Source organism: Schistocerca cancellata, chromosome 11, assembly GCF_023864275.1.
Source record: "Schistocerca cancellata isolate TAMUIC-IGC-003103 chromosome 11, iqSchCanc2.1, whole genome shotgun sequence".
NCBI classification, from domain to species: domain Eukaryota; kingdom Metazoa; phylum Arthropoda; class Insecta; order Orthoptera; family Acrididae; genus Schistocerca; species Schistocerca cancellata.
The window spans coordinates 123270518-123289812 of NC_064636.1; the positions used below are offsets into that span (position 1 = coordinate 123270518).

Sequence of the window (19295 nt, forward strand, 5' to 3'; positions counted from 1 at the left end):
TGTTTCCTTTACTGCTTGCTCAATACACAGATTGAATAACATCGGGGAGAGGCTACAACCCTGTCTCACTCCTTTCCCAACCACTGCTTCCCTTTCATGTCCCTCGTCTCATAACTGCCATCTGGTTTCTGTACAAATTGTAAATAGCCTTTCGCTCCCTGTATCTTACCCCTGTCCCTTTAGAATTTGAAAGAGAGTATTCCAGTTAACATTGTCAAAAGCTTTCTCTAAGTCTACAAATGCTAGAAATGTAGGTTTGCCTTATCTTAATCTTTCTTCTAAGATAAGTTGTAAGGTTAGTATTGCCTCACATGTTCCAACATTTCTAAGGAATCCAAACTGATCTTCTCCGAGGTCCGCTTCTACCAGGTTTTCCATTCGTCTGTAAAGAATTCGCGTTAGTATTTAGCAGCTGTGACTTATTAAACTGATAGTTCGGTAATTTTCACATCTGTCAACACCTGCTTTCTTTGGGATTGGAATTATTATATTCTTCTTGAAGTCTGAGGGTATTTCGCCTGTCTCATACATATTGCTCACCAGATGGTAGACTTTTGTCATGACTGGTTCTCCCAAGGCCATCAGTAGTTCTAATGGAATGTTGTCTACTCCCGGGGCCTTGTTTCAACTCAGGTCTTTCAGTGCTCTGTCAAACTCTTCACGCAGTAACTTGTCTCCCATTTCATCTTCATCTACATCCTCTTCCATTTCCATAATATTGTCCTTAAGTACATCGCCCTTGTATAAACCCTCTATATACTCCTTCCACCTTTCTGCCTTACCTTCTTTGCTTAGAACTGGGTTGCCATCTGAGCTCTTGATATTCATACAAATGGCTCTCTTCTCTCCAAAGGTCTCTAATTTTCCTGTAGGCAAAATCTATCTTACCCCTAGTGAGACAAGCCTCTACATCCTTACATTTGTCCTCTAGCCATCCCTGCTTAGCCATTTTGCACTTCCTGTTGATCTCATTTTTGAGACGTTTGTATTCCTTTTTGCCTGCTTCATTTGCTGGATTTTTATATTTTCTCATTCATCAATTAAATTCAATATTTCTTCTGTTACCCAAGGATTTCTATTAGCCCTCGTCTTTTTACCTACTTGATCCTCTGCTGCCTTCACTACTTCATCCCTCAGAGCTACCCAATCTTCTTCTACTGTATTTCTTTCCCCCATGCGTGTCAATTGTTCCCTTATGCTCTCCCTGAAACTCTCTACAACCTCTGGTTCTTTCAGTTTATCCAGGTCCCATCTCCTTAAATCCCCACCTTTTGCAGTTTCTTCAGTTTCAATCTGCAGTTCATAACCAATACATTGTGGTCAGAATCCACATCTGCCCCTGGAAATGTCTTACAATTTAAAACCTGGTTCCTAAATCTCTGTCTTACCATTACATAATCTATCTGATACCTTTTAGTATCTCCAGGATTCTTCCAGGTATACAACCTTCTTTTATGATTCTTGAACCAAGTGTTAGCTATGATTAAGTTATGCTCTGTGCAAAATTCTACAAGGTGGCTTCCTCTTTTATTTCTTCCCCCCAATCCATATTCACCTACTATGTTTCCTTCTCTCCCTTATCCTACTGATGAATTCCAGTCACCCATGACTATTAAATTTTCGTCTCCCTTCACTACCTGAATAATTTCTTTTATCTCGTCATACATTTCATCAATTTCTTCGTCATCTGCAAAGCTAGTTGGCATATAAACTTGTACTACTGTAGTAGGCATGGGCTTTGTGTCTATCTTGGCCACAATAATGCGTTCACTATGCTGTTTGTAGTAGCTAACCCGCACTCCTATTTTTTATTCATTATTAAACCTACTCCTGCATTACCCCTATTTGATTTTGTATTTATAACCCTGTAATCACCTGACCAAAAGTGTTGTTCCTCCTGCCACCGAACTTCACTAATTCCCACTATAACTTTAACCTATCCACTGCCCTTTTTAAATTTTCTAACCTACCTGCCCGATTAAGGGATCGGGCATTCCACACTCCGATCCGTAGAACATCAGTTTTCTTTCTCCTGATAACGACGTCCTCTTGAGTAGTCCCCGCCCGGAGATCCGAATGGGGGACTATTTTACCTCCAGAATATTTTACCCAAGAGGGCGTCATCATCATTTAATCATACAGTAAAGCTGCATGTCCTCGGGAAAATTTACGGCTGTAGTTTCCCCTTGCTTTCAGCCGTTCGCAGTACCAGCACAGCAAGGCCGTTTTGGTTAATGTTACAAGGCCAGATCAGTCAATCATCCAGACTGTTGCCCCTGCAACTACTGAAAAGGCTGCTGCCCCTCTTCAGGAACCACATGTTTGTCTGGCCTCTCAACAGATACCCCTCTGTTGTGGTGGCACCTACGGTACGGCCATCTGTATCGCTGAGGCACGCAAGCCTCCCCACCAACGGCAAGGTCCATGGTTCATGGGGGGCATTCGACATATTAAAACAAAAATTTTGATACATTCATGTGAGATTTTTTTTTTTGATGCTCTCCATTTTTGTACCAAAATGTAATTTTTTAACAATACTCGCATTTTTATGTAACTTTTAACTATAATTAACTATTGGAAAAGTATGACTCAGCACAAATTAAAATTACCATTTGTTTTACATATGGAATGTAAATAAAACTAAAAGAACTGGTAGCACTTAGTGTGATCTGAACCACCAATTTTATGATTATTATAATATTGAACATCAACAAAAGCAAAACGAGGATAATGGAATGTAGTCAAATTAAGTCGAGCGATGCTGAGGGAATTAGATTAGGAAATGAGACACTTAAAGTAGTAAAGGAGTTTTGCTATTTGGGGAGCAAAATAACTGATGATGGTCGAAGTAGAGAGGATATAAAATGTAGACTGGCAATGGCAAGGAAAGCGTTTCTGAAGAAGAGAAATTTGTTAACATCGAGTATAGATTTAAGTGTCAGGAAGTCATTTCTGAAGGTATTTGTATGGAGTGTAGCCATGTATGGAAGTGAAACATGGACGATAAATAGTTTGGACAAGAAGAGAATTGAAGCTTTCGAAATGTGGTGCTACAGAAGAATGTTGAAGATTAGATGGGTAGATCACATAAGTAATGAGGAAGTATTGAATAGGATTGGGGAGAAGAGAAGTTTGTGGCACAACTTGACCAGAAGACGGGATCGGTTGGTAGGACATGTTCTGAGGCATCAAGGGATTACCAATTTAGTATTGGAGGGCAGCGTGGAGGGTAAAAATTGTAGAGGGAGACCAAGAGATGAATACACCAAGCAGATTCAGAAGGATGTAGGTTGCAGTAGGTACTGGGAGATGAAGAAGCTTGCACAGGATAGAGTAGCATGGAGAGCTGCATCAAACCAGTCTCAGGACTCAAGACCACAAAAACAACAACAACAACAACAACAACATAATATTATCCTATGCACTCAGCTACAGACAACTATACAATACATTTTTTACACTTGCCAGCACTCACAAATCACTCAATTGCCAAATGCATTTCTCGTTTCTACTTTTATGGAGAACGGTATCATACTGCTTTACCAAATAATTGGCTGGCCACTGACCTTCAAATCCTGAACCTAAGACAAAAATCTATGAGGACACACAAGTGAAATCCCCTTGGCAGCCCTGGAGGCATGCTTGGTTAGGCTAATAGTTTAAGTAACTGATCCTTAAACTAGGAGTTACAGCCTCAAATCTGAGACATAGAAACAGTTTTCATCTGTTTGTTTGTATGTGTACCAATGCAGTCTCACAGAATTGTTATTTATCTTCATATAGATAATGAAGTAATTCTACAGATATACATGCTAGAACTATTGCTCCTGCTCAGAGACAGCACTTTAGACAATAGTTCACAGTCCCCACCCCAAATGAACCATGGACACTGCCGAGGCAGAGTTGCTTGCATGTCAACAACATTGGAAACAGTGTTAGGTGCAAACACAAATAAGTATTATCTGAGGAGATATCAAACTTAAACATGGATCCTCAAGAGGGGCAAAATACTTTCCAGCAGTTGCAGGAGCAATGGTCTGGATTATCAACTGACCTGGCCTTGTAGCATTAACCAACTTCCTGTGCCAATAATGCAAATGGCTGAAAGCAAAGCGAAACTGTAGCTCTCTCTGTTTTTCTCCTCAAGAGCATGCAGTTCTATTGCACGAAATTAGCTTAGGCAAAATATTCAGGAGGTAAAATAGTCCCCCATTCAGATCTCCAGGCAGAGTCTACTCAGGAGGATGTTATCAGGAAAAGCAGGCCAGGCAGTCTATATGTCTGAGTGTGGAGTATTACATATCTTAGTAGGATAAGCATATATCACTAGGGGTAAGATAGATATTGCCTACAGGAAAATTAAAGAGACCTTTAGAGAAAAGAGAAGCACTTGGATGAATATCAAGAGCTCAGATGGAAAACCAGTTCTAAGCGAATAAGAGAAAGCAGAACGGTGGAAGAATTATATAGAGGGTCTATATAAGGGTGATAGACTCGAGGGAAATATCATGGAAATAGAACAGGATGTAGATGAAGATGAAATGATACTGCATGAAAAATTTGATGAAGCAGTGACAGACCTGAGTCGAAACAAGGCCCTGAAAGTGTACAACATTCCATTACAACTACTGATAGCCTTCGAAAGGCCAGCCCTGACAGACCTGTACCATGTGGTGACTAGGATGTAGGAGATAGGTGAAATACCCTCAGACTTCAAGAAGAATATAATAATTCCACTCACAAAGAAAGAAGGTTTTAACAGACGTGAAAATAACCAAACTATTAGTTTGGTAAGTCATGGGTGCAAAATACTAACACGAATACATTACAGATGAACGGAAAAACTGGTAGAAGCTGACCTTGGTAGAAGCTGACCTTGGGAAAAATCAGTTTGGATTCCATAGAAATGTTTGAAAACATGAGGCAGTACTGACCCTACAACTTGTCTTACAACACAGATTAAGGAAAGGCAAACCTATATTTCTAGCATTTGCAGACTTGAAGGAAACTTTTGACAATTTTAACTTCATTACTCTCTCTCAAATTCTGTATGTTACAGGGATCAAACACAGGGAACGAAAGGCTATTTACAATTTGTACAGTAACTAGATGGCAGTTATAAAGAGTCGAGGGGCATGAAAGGGAAAGAGCAGTTGGGAAGGGTGTGAGACAGGGTTGCAGCCTATCCCTGATGGTATTGAATCTGTATACTGAGCAAGCAGTGAGGAAAACAAAAGAATAATTCGGAGCAGAAATTAAAATCCATGGAGAAGAAATAAGAACTTTGACGTTTGCCGACATTTTAATCATGTCAGAAACAGTGAAGTACCTGGAAGAACAGTTGAACAGAAGGAACAGTGTCTTGAAAGGAGAATATAAGATGAACATCAACAAAAGCAAAATGAGGATAATGGAATGTAGTCGAATTAAATCAGTGATGCCGAGGGATTTATATTAGGAAATGAGACACAAAGTAGTATATGAGTTTTCCTATTTGGGGAGCAAAATAACTGATGATGGTCAATGTACACAGGATATAAAATGTAGGGTGGCAATGGCAAGTAAAGCTTTTCCCGAGAAGACAAATTTGTTAACATCGAGTATAGATTTAAGTGTTGGGAAGTCTTATCTGTAAGTATTTGTTTGGAGTGTACTCTTGTATGATGGAAATCGACAACATGGATGACAAACAGTTTAAACAAGAAGAGAATAGAAGCAAACATCAAACAATGGAAAATCCAGGATGGAATGTAACAATAGCAGAGAAGGAAAGTCACTACTCATGATACAGCAGTGATGCTGAGTCACGATAGGCACAATAAAAAGATTCACACAATTAAGGCTTTCGGCCATTAAGGCCTTTGTCAGCAGTAGACACTCACTCGCACGCAGTCTCAGAGAGCTGGGAGCACAGATTGGCAGTGTGGTCTCAGCTCCCTGCACGTGTGTGTGTGTGTGTGTGTGTGTGTGTGTGTGTGTGTGTGTGTGTGTGTGTAAGAGAATAGAAGCTTTTGAAATGTGGTGCTATGGAAGAATGGTGAAGATTAGATAGGTAGATCATGTAACTAATGAGGAGGTACTGAATAGAATTGGGGAGATGAGGAATTTGTGGCATAACTTGACTAGAAGAAGGTATCTGTTGGTAGGACATGTTCTGAGGCATCAATGGACCCCCTATTTAGTATAGGATGGCTGTGTGGAGGGTAAAAGTCAAAGAGAGACCAAGAGATGAATACACTAAGCAGATTCAGAAAGATGTGCAGTACGTACTTTGATATGAAGAAGCTTGCAGAGGTTAGGGTAGTATGGAGAGCTGCACGAAACCAGTCTCTGAACTGACGACGACGACAACAGCCTAGGAAGGTTAGAGACTTTGAAAAGGAAAAATTTACAGGTTGTATTCAGTTGTAGTAAGAGCTGAAGTGCAGTGGCAGAAAGGACAAGACTTCTGGTCAGGTCAGTACAGGATTATGCACAAAAAATCAAATAGGAGTCATGCAGGGAGAGCCGTAGTAATGAGCAAGAAACTAGGAACATGAGTAAGCTATTATTAACAGCAATGTAGGCATGAAGGAAATACAGCAGTGGTAGAAATTTGTATGGCAACCAGAGCAGCAGAAGAATGGAATAGGAAAAAGTTTGATGAGTAATTATTCAATAGCTAAGGAAGACGAAAGCCAATTCCAGAAGGTAATGAAATTCAATAGTAGGAACAGGATGCACAATAGTTAAGAGAACATCGAATGGCATAAATGACTGAAAGGGGGAAGCTCCCTGGTAGAATTTTGCACATTGCATGAATTAGTCACTGCAAACACTTGTTTCAAGTATCATGAAAGAAGCTTGTGTATGTGGAATAACATGGAGAAACCAAAAGGTTTCAAGCAGATTATGTAATGTCAAAAACAAAGATTTCAAAATAGGATTGTACACTACACAACATTTCCAGTGACAGATGTGGACTCTGGCTAGAGTTGTTTTTATTAACTGGAGAGAAATGTTGAAATGGTAAAAGTAGAATTTAAGTACATGGGATTTGGGTAAGTTGAATGAACCAAAAATCATTGATAGTTTGAAAATGAAAATTAGGCAACAAGTTATAAATAGAGGGTAATTATACACTGGGTGATGAATAGGCAGCTTTGAGATGAAACAGTGAAGGCAGGAGGAAACATAGGTAAAAAGTAAGGCCTAGTACAAATACCTTAACAACTCATGAGATGCTGAATTTAACTGATGAGAAGAGAAAATACAAACATGTAGCTATTTAAGCAGACAACAGGAAATACAGACATTACTGGAATGATGTTGACAGAACGTGGAATATGGCTAAACAAGAATGGTTGTAAGGCAAAGGGGAACAAACTTGCTCCAGAAAGGGGAAAGGAAGTAGTTGTAGACAAGACTGGAGATATTATGATATGGCCAGAATTTGATACAACACTGAAAGAGCAAAGTCTTAACAAGGCCATTGCAGTTGATGACATTGGCTCTGAGCACTATGGGACTTAACATCTATGGTCATCAGTCCCCTAGAACTTAGAACTACTTAAACCTAACTAACCTAAGGACATCACACAACACCCAGCCATCACGAGGCAGAGAAAATCCCTGACCCAACCAGGAATCAAACCCGGGAACCTGGGCGTGGGAAGTGAGAATGCTACCGCACGACCACGAGATGCGGGCATTGCAGTTGATGACATTCCCTCAGAATTATTGGGATACTTGGGAAAGCCATCCATGACAAAGTTATTCCACTTTTGTGCAAGATACGAGATAGCTAACAAAGTTATACATCAACCAGAATGTAGTAATTCAAATTCGAAGAAAGGCAGCTGATAACAGGTGTGAATACTATCAGACCAGACCATCAGATATCACGCTTGCAAGAATGGAAAAGCTTTTAGAGGGTTAACCTTACATAAGATCACTTTGGATACTAAGAGCATGTAACACAAGGCAATACTGATACTATGGCTTACCTGAGACGAGTTAAAGAAAGACAAAATTGTGTTTACAGCTTTTGCAGAATTACTGAAATGCTTTTGAGAATGTGGAGTTGACTGCACTCTTTGGAATTTGGGCAGCAGCAGAATAAATAGACAGGAAGCAGAAGTTTGTCTGCAACTTTCACAGAAACCAGGCACCAGTTGTAAGACTTTAAAGACATGAAAGGGAAGCATTGAGTAGGAAATGAGACAGGCTTGTAGCCTACATCTGATATGCACTCTGTACGACGAAGACACAAAGGAAATCTGGAAGAAAGTAGAGCAAACTGTGTGTTTACAAATGACAATGTAATTCTATCAAACAAAACAGGCATCTTGAAACTGTCAATGAAGGGATATGTGGGAGGTAAAACTCGGAACAGTAAAATTGGATATCACCACTACAGGAGATTGTGTGACATACATCAATAAAAGCAATGGATTCTAGCTGAAATAAATCAGGCAATGTTGAGTTTAGACTAGAAAATGAGACAGTAAAAGTAGTAGACAACTTTTGCTATTTGGGCATCAAAGTAACTGACAATGGCCAAAGTAAGAAAGAAATAAAGTGAAGACTAGCAATATCAATGAACATGTGCCTAATAAAGAGGACTGTTCACATCTAATATAAATTTAAGTGTTAGGAAGTATTTTCTGAAGATATTTGCAGTGCAGCCCTGTGTGGAAGTCAAACATAAATGATAGGCAATTCAGACAGGATGAGAATGGAAGCATCTGAAATGTGCTACAGAAGAATGCTGAAGATTTGATGGGTAGATGAAACAAATGGAGGAACATAGGGACCAATTTCACTAACACAAGGGACCTGTTAATAGCACCAATTCTGAGGCATCTAGGGATAGTCAATTTGGTAATGGAGGGATATGTGAGGGTAAAAAGTGTAGAGGGAGACTATGGCATGAAGACAAGAAGCAAGTTCGAATGGATGTAGTAGGTGACAGTCATCAGAGATTAAGAGGTTTATAGAGGGTAGACTAACATGGACAAGTGCATCAAGCCAATCTATATTATATTCACCAAAACTAAGCCATAACATAACACTGCTTAATTTCATACAGTCACACAAATTCTAGACTTACCTGTTGGTTCACTTTCTCATCCAATTCTTCTTTTAATTTCATGGTAGATGTGTGTAACTGAACCTGTGGAGAATAGTAAAGAAATATCTGCAAGGAGTTCTTTTAAGAAGACAATTTTAGATATATTACAAACAAGTATCACATATTGTAAGTCTATGACACTTCTAAAGAATAAATGACTCATTCTTTTCAGAGAGTGGCCTTCTCGGTGACAGTCAGTAAGGTGCATTTCAATGATCAGTGACAACATATTTGAAAATTTATTAGCCTCTTGTACTTCAGTTTCCTATGCTGCTATTGTCAATCATATTTCCTACTTCCATAATCTTTATTTACTTATCATTAACTATTTTATACGAAATGCACATCATATAAAAAAACAGTAGTGTAATGAAATCAGTGGGTACAACTAGAATCTTTAATATTAAAATCAACAATATCCATATCATACAACTAATTGCAACATGAATTTCCTATCAGCCAATCATACAGTTTTAATTTGAAATATTAAAATGATGTGGATGAAGCAGGGAGGGAATAATAAGTAAGATTTTTGAGGCCATTCACTTACTGAGAGTTTCCTGTTCTTGCTAGCCTATGTTTTGGGATGTGGATTTTTGCATTACTTACAGTATCTTCTTTGTAAACTGCTTTCTGGGAACACATTCTTTAACATTCTCCCTGATGCCAACAGCAGAGTCACAGAGATATCAAAAACCAGTAGCATTCTAAGCCTGGTAAACAAAATACAGATGGCACTGTATGTTCCACCTAGCATATCACACGGATCTTTTTTTTATGTTACTGATATCACGGGAATTAACACATATCTGAACCAAACACTCCTCTCAGTTTACACACGAGGTAGAACAATCTTGAGGACTTTTCTTGCAGATTTGGTTGGTGTGTTTTTTCCAAAAAAATGGTTCAAATGGTTCTGAGCACTATGGGACTTAACAGCAATGGTCATCAGTCCCCTAGAACTTAGAGCTACTTAAACCTAACTAACCTAAGGGCAGCACACAACACCCAGTGTTTTTTCCAGTTCACTTTCCCATTAACTTGAAATTTGGCATGTTTACTTTCTATACTGACTTGCAGACAAATACAATGAAACAGTATTAAAAAAATTGAGGTTCTGGACAAAGCCCTTCTGAAATAGAGAACACATTCACAGGAACACAACAAACACACACATGGCCACTGTCTCCAGAAACTGGGAATGACCATCTGCTTTTGGTATGAGCAACCATCTGTTAGGGTGGGTTGTGAGATATGAGGAGGCACAGGGCAGCGAGAGAGGGATAGCAGTGTAAAAGTGGGAGGAGGGGTGGGGGGAAGATAATGTGTTCTCTGTGATAGCACGCAAGGATGTGGCAGAGACAGTATGAGTTGCTAAAGGTAGTTTTGGGAAGCTGTACTGTGGGAGGGGAAGGGGAGGAGAGAAATTGAGAAAGGGAAAATAGTAATTGCACTGGGAGGAAAGAAGAGTGTGTGTGTGTGTGTGTGTGTGTGTGTGTGTGTGTGTGTGTGTGTGTGTGTGTGTGTGTGTGTGTGGTGCTGAAGTGAGAGCAGGGAAAGGGGACATGGGTAGAGGACATGGACTAGCATAGGCTGAGTCTAGAGAGGTTACAGGAAATAATATGTTGTGTTAGAACATAGAATCCAGTTGGAGCAAGCTGTGAAGCAGTCACTGAAGTGAACCACATCATGCTGGGGGCACTTCCAGCAAGTGGGTGGTCCAGTTTTCTTGGCCACACTTTGCCACTGGTCACTCCTGCAGACAGAGCGATTTAGTTGTCATGCCTACGTAGGATACAGCACAGTGGCTGCAGGTGGGTAGTTGCCAATCACAGGGTTGCTTTCACAGGTAGCCCTGCCTTTGTGTTGGAGATGTCTGACGGGGCTGCAGGAATCATGCATGTCCTGCGTGTAGCTCTGTTTCAGGGATATGAGACATGAGGCAAGAGGTTGGAAGCAGGGCTGGAGTAGCGATGAGCAAGAATATCTTATCAGTTCAATTGGAGACAAAACAACTGTGTGAAGGGTGGAGAGATTATTCCCGATTTCAAGGCATGAGAGGCAGGGTAAATCCCGGCAGAAAATGTGATTCAGTTGCTTCAGTCATGGGTAGTACTGACTTGCAAGGCGAGTGCTACTCTATGAGCATGGGGGAGATGGGGGTTGACCAAAGCGTCCGATCCCACCCGTCGGCTTTGACCCATGACTTAAGGCTGCTGTGGTGTGTGACATCATGGTGGTGTGGAATTTTGTTTGTGAGAGTGGCGTATTTGTAGGTGTTTTGATGTGATCGGTGGTGCTCTCTGGTGGTGTGTTCATGTGTGGCGTGTTAGGTGATGTTTTTGGTTTAGTTTGCATGTGTGGCGAGTTTATAGGTGGTGTATTGTTGCGGTTGGTGGTTCTCTCTGGTGGTGTGTTTATGGGTAGCGTGTTACGTGGCGTATGATGTTCATTTGCATGGTAGCATTGCACGTGTGTGGTATTGGTAGTGACTGTGCTTTCAACGGAATATTTTTCAGGGAGTTAACAATTTTGGTTTTCTTATGTCAATGTTACTTTTTTTATTGGCGTGTGTTAATTTTGGTAAACTGCTTTTTTTTATGTCTTAGGTAGGTATGGATATGACTGGCAGGGTCAACAGTTTTTGGTTGTCAGCGATGATGGGGGACAGTGCATTGTCTCTAATAAAATTTCTTCAACTATTCGGATATTTGGATGAAGTCTTGAAGTGTTCAGTATGTTGTGAAGAAATGTGGTTTACTAAACTTCTGGCATCTCTGATCAGGGATGGCTATATGTGGAGGTGTCTTAAGGATAACAGGTGAAGGGAAATGTTCGATTCCAATTTGTGGGATCGGGAGCTGCTGTTGAGCTACGTAGATCAAGCGAAATGTCCGATTCCACTGTATATTGTGTTTAGTGGAATTTGAGTAGTTTTGTGCCTTTTTTTGTCGTTTTGTGTGGTTTAGTATGGTGGTGTGTGTAAATTTGTTTTTATTTACTTTGTCCCCACCCAAAAACCCCCAATTTCCCACACTTGTCCCGTTAGTTGGGTCTAGTGTAGCACGGGATACAACCCGTCGGCTTTGGACAATGACGTCACAAGTCGCCAGAGAGCAGTTTACCATTTTCGCTTTTGCTGTTATGTTTCAGTTTCGTTTTTTTTTTTACTGATTGCTTAATAAAGTGGATCTGTTTACTCTATCTCGTGAGATTTTTTTTAAAAGCCAAAAAACACTTATCAGCTACTGAAGGGAGCTACAACACTAAGAAGAATCGCTTCTCGTTTGGCGACTTGTGACGTCATTGTCCAAAGCCGACGGGTTGTATCCCCTGCTACACTAGTCCCCGTTAGTTTCCTTGGGTTTTTGTGGAATGTGTGTGTTGGTTTTAATTGTATTTTCGTGTTAGTGGTCATGTTTATGTAATGACATCATAGGCGCCATATTGGAGTCTTAGTGTATGGTCGTTTCCGCCATATTTGTGACGTCATGTGTCAAAGCAGATGGGTGGAATCAGACGATTCTGTATTTGTGACTGACAAGACAAGGCATGGGAATTCCGTTTCTGGGAACAGGCTGTAAAGGAAATTTTAGGCTGTGCACGCCTCAGTGTGAGCCTTGGCATTTGATTCAAACCACGTTGTTTCCCAATATTCTTAACTGGTGGAGTCTCCTTACATTTCCTTTCCCCGTAACACTCTGCACCAGAAAAAGTCCACCTTGCACACCTACAAATTCTTTCATCACCACCACTACCAGAACCACTAGTGGTAGCAACTGCAGAAGTAGAAGTACTGCCAGTATTAACTTTTAGTTCATAGTATTATTCACTGACACTGCTACTTCAGACACTCAAATCATTGTAATACTATTAGCCTTATTAAAACTTAGTTTCAGAAAAATATGATATAAAAAGGGAAACCATGGTCCAATTTAATAGAGGGTCTGATGGACTTAATCAGATCAAGTTCAATAAACAAACCAAGAAGATCACAAAAATGTCATCAATGAATCTTGATCTGGTGAGCAGTTTGTGATTCTGGGTGGTTAGTAAGGATCCTCGAGGTGGCCTACGAAAAACTTTTCAGAACATGGTGACATACAGTTGGCCTTTGATGTACTGCAGATTTGTTTGTAGGCAATCCCTTCAATAGAGAAGTAATTGTGTGTGAGAATGTAGTTGACATGGCGACCAGGAATGGGCCGTAGGTTAGGAGACAGTCAGACACTGAGGAAGGAACTGCTCAGTGACAAAGTCATGTGTGTTGGGGGATGTGATCATAGAGGATGATAGCACTTTCCTAAATTGTACAAAATGGAAACTCTTCCTACAACATACCACTCATCCCCATAACCCCCCATAGCGTCAATGTTTGCTAGTCTGTTTGCTCCGCCCCACCTATTCCCTACCCTGCTCTCATTCTAGCACTGAGCAGTGCACACACCTGCCCCACAACTCCCCCCCCCCCCCCCCCCCCGTACAGCCTCCCAATACTGCACCTAGAAGCCCTATTCTGTCACCCTATGTCCTTGACCAATCCCACAGTCAACACAGCATCACCTCCACCCCTACCCTGCTATCCCTCACTTCCCACCCCACAGCACCTCTTTACGTCACCAGTCCTGCCAACAGATTTCTGCTTGCATTAGATGTATTCATGATCTAGTGTTGTCCTGTACTTCATATGAATGACTTTGTCCAAAAGCTTACATATTTAGCAGTCAATTGATTCTACCTACCTGAAACCAAAGGCCTCCTCAATGTGTTGAGTACAAATGTATCCCTTGTATACCATTATTCTATCCTGACATTTTCTGTGTTTGATTCTACTTTCTCTGTTCTTTGGAAAATGTAACTGAGGCACCTGAGTTGTCGGCAACTGAGTTTTGCTTTTCACTGTTGGACCAGTTCAGATACAACCTCACATGAAAAGCTGGAACAGCGACTGCTCAGTCACACAGCTTTGAGCTAATGGAAAAACAGATACATTTACAATAAAGATGTATCACATGATATGAAAGTGCATTGTAGTCGTCACTTCCGTAGTTGTTCCAAAAAGAAGTGATAATAAGACTGGAACACCAAAGGCATGTGTGCTAAATCTACGATGACTTGCCTTTACCAACTGCTTACATTTTGAGATCAATGCTAGACCTACAGTACCAAGAGAAGAATGAACATCCTGAATATGAGCAAGACACTACACACACCAAGTTCAAGTTCATAGAAAGAAAGGTAAGTGAGACATTGAAAGTACAAAGGGGTTAGGGGTTGGATTGTTTGAGGGAAGAGGCCAAACTGCGAGGTCATTGGTCTCATCAGATTAGGGAAGGATGGGGAAGGAAGTCGGCCGTGCCCTTTCAAAGTACAAAGGCTTTCTTCCTTGATCTAGCTACAAAAACACAAATTAATTACTGCACTTTGATGAAGAAAGGAATGGACAATATATTTTCAAAATGAGTTAATGAGGAGAGAATTATCCGTAGAATGTTGATGGCCACACACTGGCAACTTCAAATCCTGCTGATCTCAGAAATACTGAATCAAGAAGTGAGCTCTAACAGTAGCTTTAGCATGTTTTAATTTTCCAGAAGCTGACAGTGACATTCTGCTATAATTACTTCTTTTAAGAGCACCAAATCCGTAGGCATATGTTGTGTGTTACAGATGTGTCATTTGAGCCTACACAGTTTAACTGTCAGTATACTAACATTTAAGTAATTTATGTGTTACCAAATATTTAGAGTGGTAATGTGAAAATCTACTGGTTAAAGAGCATTGCAAACATTCCGTAGTTAAAACTGTAACACTCCTTTACTCTTTCAGTATCAGCATTACCACAATTTCCTTCTTAGGGTTGTAAATTACACTACCAACTACTCTTTAATTTAATAGTATTTAAGCTCCTCAAAGGATTTCAATAACAGCTCTGTCACCTACCACTTCCCTATATTTAATAGATTCTGAATATCTACCCCCAAATCAAAAACTGATCAAGAACAGTAATATTGCTAACAAGAACACTGAGTGCATAAAACCAATTAGATGAGCAATAGCAAAAATAATGCACCAGGAAAACAATATTGTAGGCCATGAGTTTAAATTTCTCCATCAGGCACCATGACAAATAGACTGCCAAATATTGTCTTTGCAATAAATCCACAGATATATATCCCTCTTGTCTGAGAAAGCAACTATGCTCAACTTAAAAACTGACCACAAATAGAGCATCTGATCAATTCATCCAGCAAGCCATACAACTGATCTACAGTAGCAGCTGAATCATCTGTACTCTAGCACGTAAAGTCCTACTCAAATATTACTTTATCATATCCATTAATAATACCACTTTCTAAGAAAGGAACAAATCTAGACATTAACAACACACCAAACTAAATATCAAAGTAGAAAATTAATTTGTAACAGGTGATTGCAAACACCACAATAATTCAAGAACATGTGACAATTTCCTAGTAGACAACAAACCTGTAATCATTAACTACTGGCATGCCAACATCACACTAACAATAAGCTACAGAAATTTTAAAACAAATTAAATATTGGAGAGCAGTATTATATACTATAAGATACCAATCCATTGCAAATATGTTACACAGCCAAGCGTCGCAACTTCATTTGGTCAAGAATCAAAACCAACAGCCAGTACCAAATATTTCATCTGACAAACAACAGGGAAGGTAATCTGCTTGTTTACACACCACATGGCACACAGAAATTAATGAAACAATGGTAAAAAACACAAGAAGCTATTTACGAAGGAGCCTGGTTCAGCATATACTTCGTTCTTCTCTTTTTTCAGCCAACTGGTTCCCTTGGAGTCCATGAGTGCTCTCCTAATCCACTGAAAATCAAGAAAGCAAAAGTGATTTTGTTTAAATTGTTACTATTCAACATAGTGCACAGGCAGCATTTTCTGGCTGCAGCAAACGAGTCAATGCATACTAAAAATTTAAAACTGGCTGAGGAACAAAAAACCTAATAAAAAGAACTGATTTACAATTTGCTGGTGATAAGGACTCTGAAGCCTCACTGTCATTAATGGAAAACATAACTCAATTTGACAGAAAACAAAAACCACACACAATGGAAACAAGTGACTTACAGTTACTGCTGTTACTTAGTAGCATTTGCTTGTGGTATACAATCATATTCTGAATATGGTAGCTGACATATCTTGCTTTTTCCACATAAATTTCTAAGTGTCATGTGAAGCTACTAAGATAAAGTGAATTTACCAGACAAATCTATTTACTGTAGACAATTTTACATATGAAGAATAAAAGATTAAAATGAGTCTTGGGCTATATCTAAGCCTGTCAATGTATCCTGCAAATTCCTTAAAATACAGAATAATGTAAGAGGTTTATAATTATGTTCTTAGCAACGTATGCAAGGACAGAAAAGAATTATTTCTCAATGATACTGGCTGCACCTTCAATCAATCTATAAACCCACATTTGCTCATGGTATTCAAAAAAGCAGAACATGAAAATCCACCCATACAGACAGAACTTTCTTCTTTTTCAGTCAGTTTAGTATGTATTTTTAACAACTGTTTCCTTATACAGTCATCTATATTCAACATTATCAACTCAATATAGCGTAATGCTGCAATCTTTACCCAGTCACTAAAAAACACACACTGCTGCCTGAACGTTGCATGGAAAAATAAATGATTCTTGACTGTCTAGATTTAACACTTATTAAATTCCTCTAACAAGATTTAGTGAAATTACATTCTCATAAGCGTACCCATGACAATGTTCTGTGGTTTTGGGATGCTTTTGTCGATGGCAATTGCACATACCCATTAGGCCTTACAGAGTAAATTACATTTCCCATATCCTTCCATAGAGTGAAACGTGCGCATTACTACAAACAACAGTTATCACTATTTACTAAACTATGGAGCACATAGGCACATTGAAAATCCATGGAAAACGCAACACAATGAATTCGCTCTACAGCATTATCTTTCATACCAACATAACCAATCCCTGATACTCAGTATTAACGTGTGCTAACGAATCTAATGTATTGGCAGTACAACTGTTTGCGCTACAACCCGGGCGAACTACAGATCAGATTACAGTGAACTCTTACTGTCCCTATTCCTTCCTTCACAAATACTGTTACCGAACTTCGCATGCACAAGTAAATATAACAATACGAATGCAGCGGGCGTGTGAACTTCATGAGGGCCTTTTATCGTCAATGACCAAGTATTTCACATTGACCTGCACTTTCTCTAACCACCACATATAGACACTTTTCCGGTAATTACAGACAACATCAAAATTTCTGGCGGTTCTTTTGCTAAATCACGGGAAACATTTAGCAATTTTATCGGACAGAACGAAAACAGCAAGCATATTACATACCAACACGTCGATCTGGTATTTTTCGTAATTGCCGAACAGCACAGGTACGTAATGTGCGCTAATATGTTTGTCTAAACACTAGTCACCTCCTGCTCGCAATGCGGAAACTTAAGCTCACTGAAAATAACAAGTGTTTGGTTCTGATGCACATAACCTGAAATAATTACTTATTAAATTCTGAGGCTATCTCAAACCATAACCAGAGGCGCCAAAGATGATACAAGAATTAAATGTGGAACAAATTTGTCATTCAAATGTGCCCAATTAATGAAATTAAACCGATATAATAACTGTACGAACAGTTACGAGAGCATCATTACAAGGCATTGGCAAACTACTTCATTCGAGGCAGTTAGCTGTAATGATAATTAAGTATTGACTTACAGCCACACTCAATATGCGTCTTTCCGTGATTTCCTGTCTCCACCATCAAATCACTTACATGTTACACAGAAAACGCATCATAATACCGTACAAACGTATGACACGACTCTACAAGACTACAACCATCTGCTGCTGTGGTCAAAGTCAATAAATGCGGAAGAAAAAACCTACCACAGAGGTCGTTCTAACATTCTTGGAATCAGAGCTGCATATCTGCTAGGAAAAAAATTAAAGTCGTTTGTTGGTTAATTTGGGGGAGGATACCAAACAGTGAGGTCATCGGTCCCGTTGCCATCTCTGAAAACTAACTAGAACAGACAGTTAGGAACCTAACTCATGATGAAAATATATTGTTTCTAACGGCAACAAATAGACCTAACCTCTTTGAGGATGTCCACATCAGTGAACTTGATATGGCTCTGGCAGCAAATGACTAACAGAGTACAAAGAATAAGTGAAACAGTATTCAGTAAAGTACATAAAAAAAATTAGTAGTGTCGTATCTCTATGAGGAACTGAAAGTTTAAGCACAGGGCAGCAGTATGTAGAGGAATGCTGGCTCAAGTTTAAAAGAATAGTTGAGCATGCGCTGGACAGATATGTACCCAGTAGAACAGTTCATAATGGGAGGCAATCTCTACAGTATACAGTTACTGTAAAGACACAGCTAAAGAAATCGAGACTACTGTGTCATAGATGTAAAACAAAGCATAGAGCTGTAGCTAGAGAATTGCTGAATAAAACGCATTTGTCTGTCAAGAGATCAATGTGTGAGGCTTTCAATGACTGCCGCAGCAGAATATTGTCAAATGTTGTGTCAGCTGCCCACGTCGAATATCGATGCTGTGACTCTGACGTGGAGCTATGAAAGAATAAACATAGATAAACCGAGACCAGGCAGACCTCACGTACTGATGGGGAGGAATTACCAGGCATTGTTGTCAAATGATATTTCACAAACCCCAAAGCAATTCTGGTGGTATGTAAAGGCTGTTAGTGGCGCAAAAGTTACTGTCCAGTCCCTAGCGAAGGAAACAGGAACTGAAACTGAGGGTAGCAAAGCAAAATCTGAAATGCTTAACTCTGTTTTCAGATTTTCCATTTAAAAGAAAAACCCAGGAGAAATGTCCCACTTTAGTCCTCATAACACTGAAAAGATGAGGGAAGTAAGTACTAGTGTCAGTGGTGCTGATAAACCACTGAAATCGTTATACTTGAGTAAAGCTCGAGGGCCCAATGGAATCCCTGTCAGATTCTACACCGAATTTACGCTAAGTTAGCCCCCCTTCTAACTAAAATCTGTCACAGATGCCTCAAACAAAACAATGCGCCTAGTAGTTTGAAGAAAGCACAGGTCACGTCCATCTATAAGATGGTAGTAGAAGTAATCCACA

General features: G+C 39.7%; 1 protein-coding gene across 1 annotated transcript in view; it reads right to left on the reverse strand.

The window, feature by feature from the left end:
• Positions 1-18007, reverse strand: part of LOC126108316 (uncharacterized) — a 223877-nt gene extending 205870 nt beyond the window's left edge. The window contains exons 1-3 of the mRNA XM_049913536.1: positions 17905-18007; positions 15891-15977; positions 9092-9154 (exon numbers count right to left, since the gene is read on the reverse strand). Coding sequence (XP_049769493.1) covers positions 9092-9154; positions 15891-15959 — 132 coding nt within the window. The 5' untranslated portion in view covers positions 15960-15977; positions 17905-18007. The remainder of the gene's footprint in view (positions 1-9091; positions 9155-15890; positions 15978-17904) is intronic.
• Positions 18008-19295: the final 1288 nt, after the last annotated feature.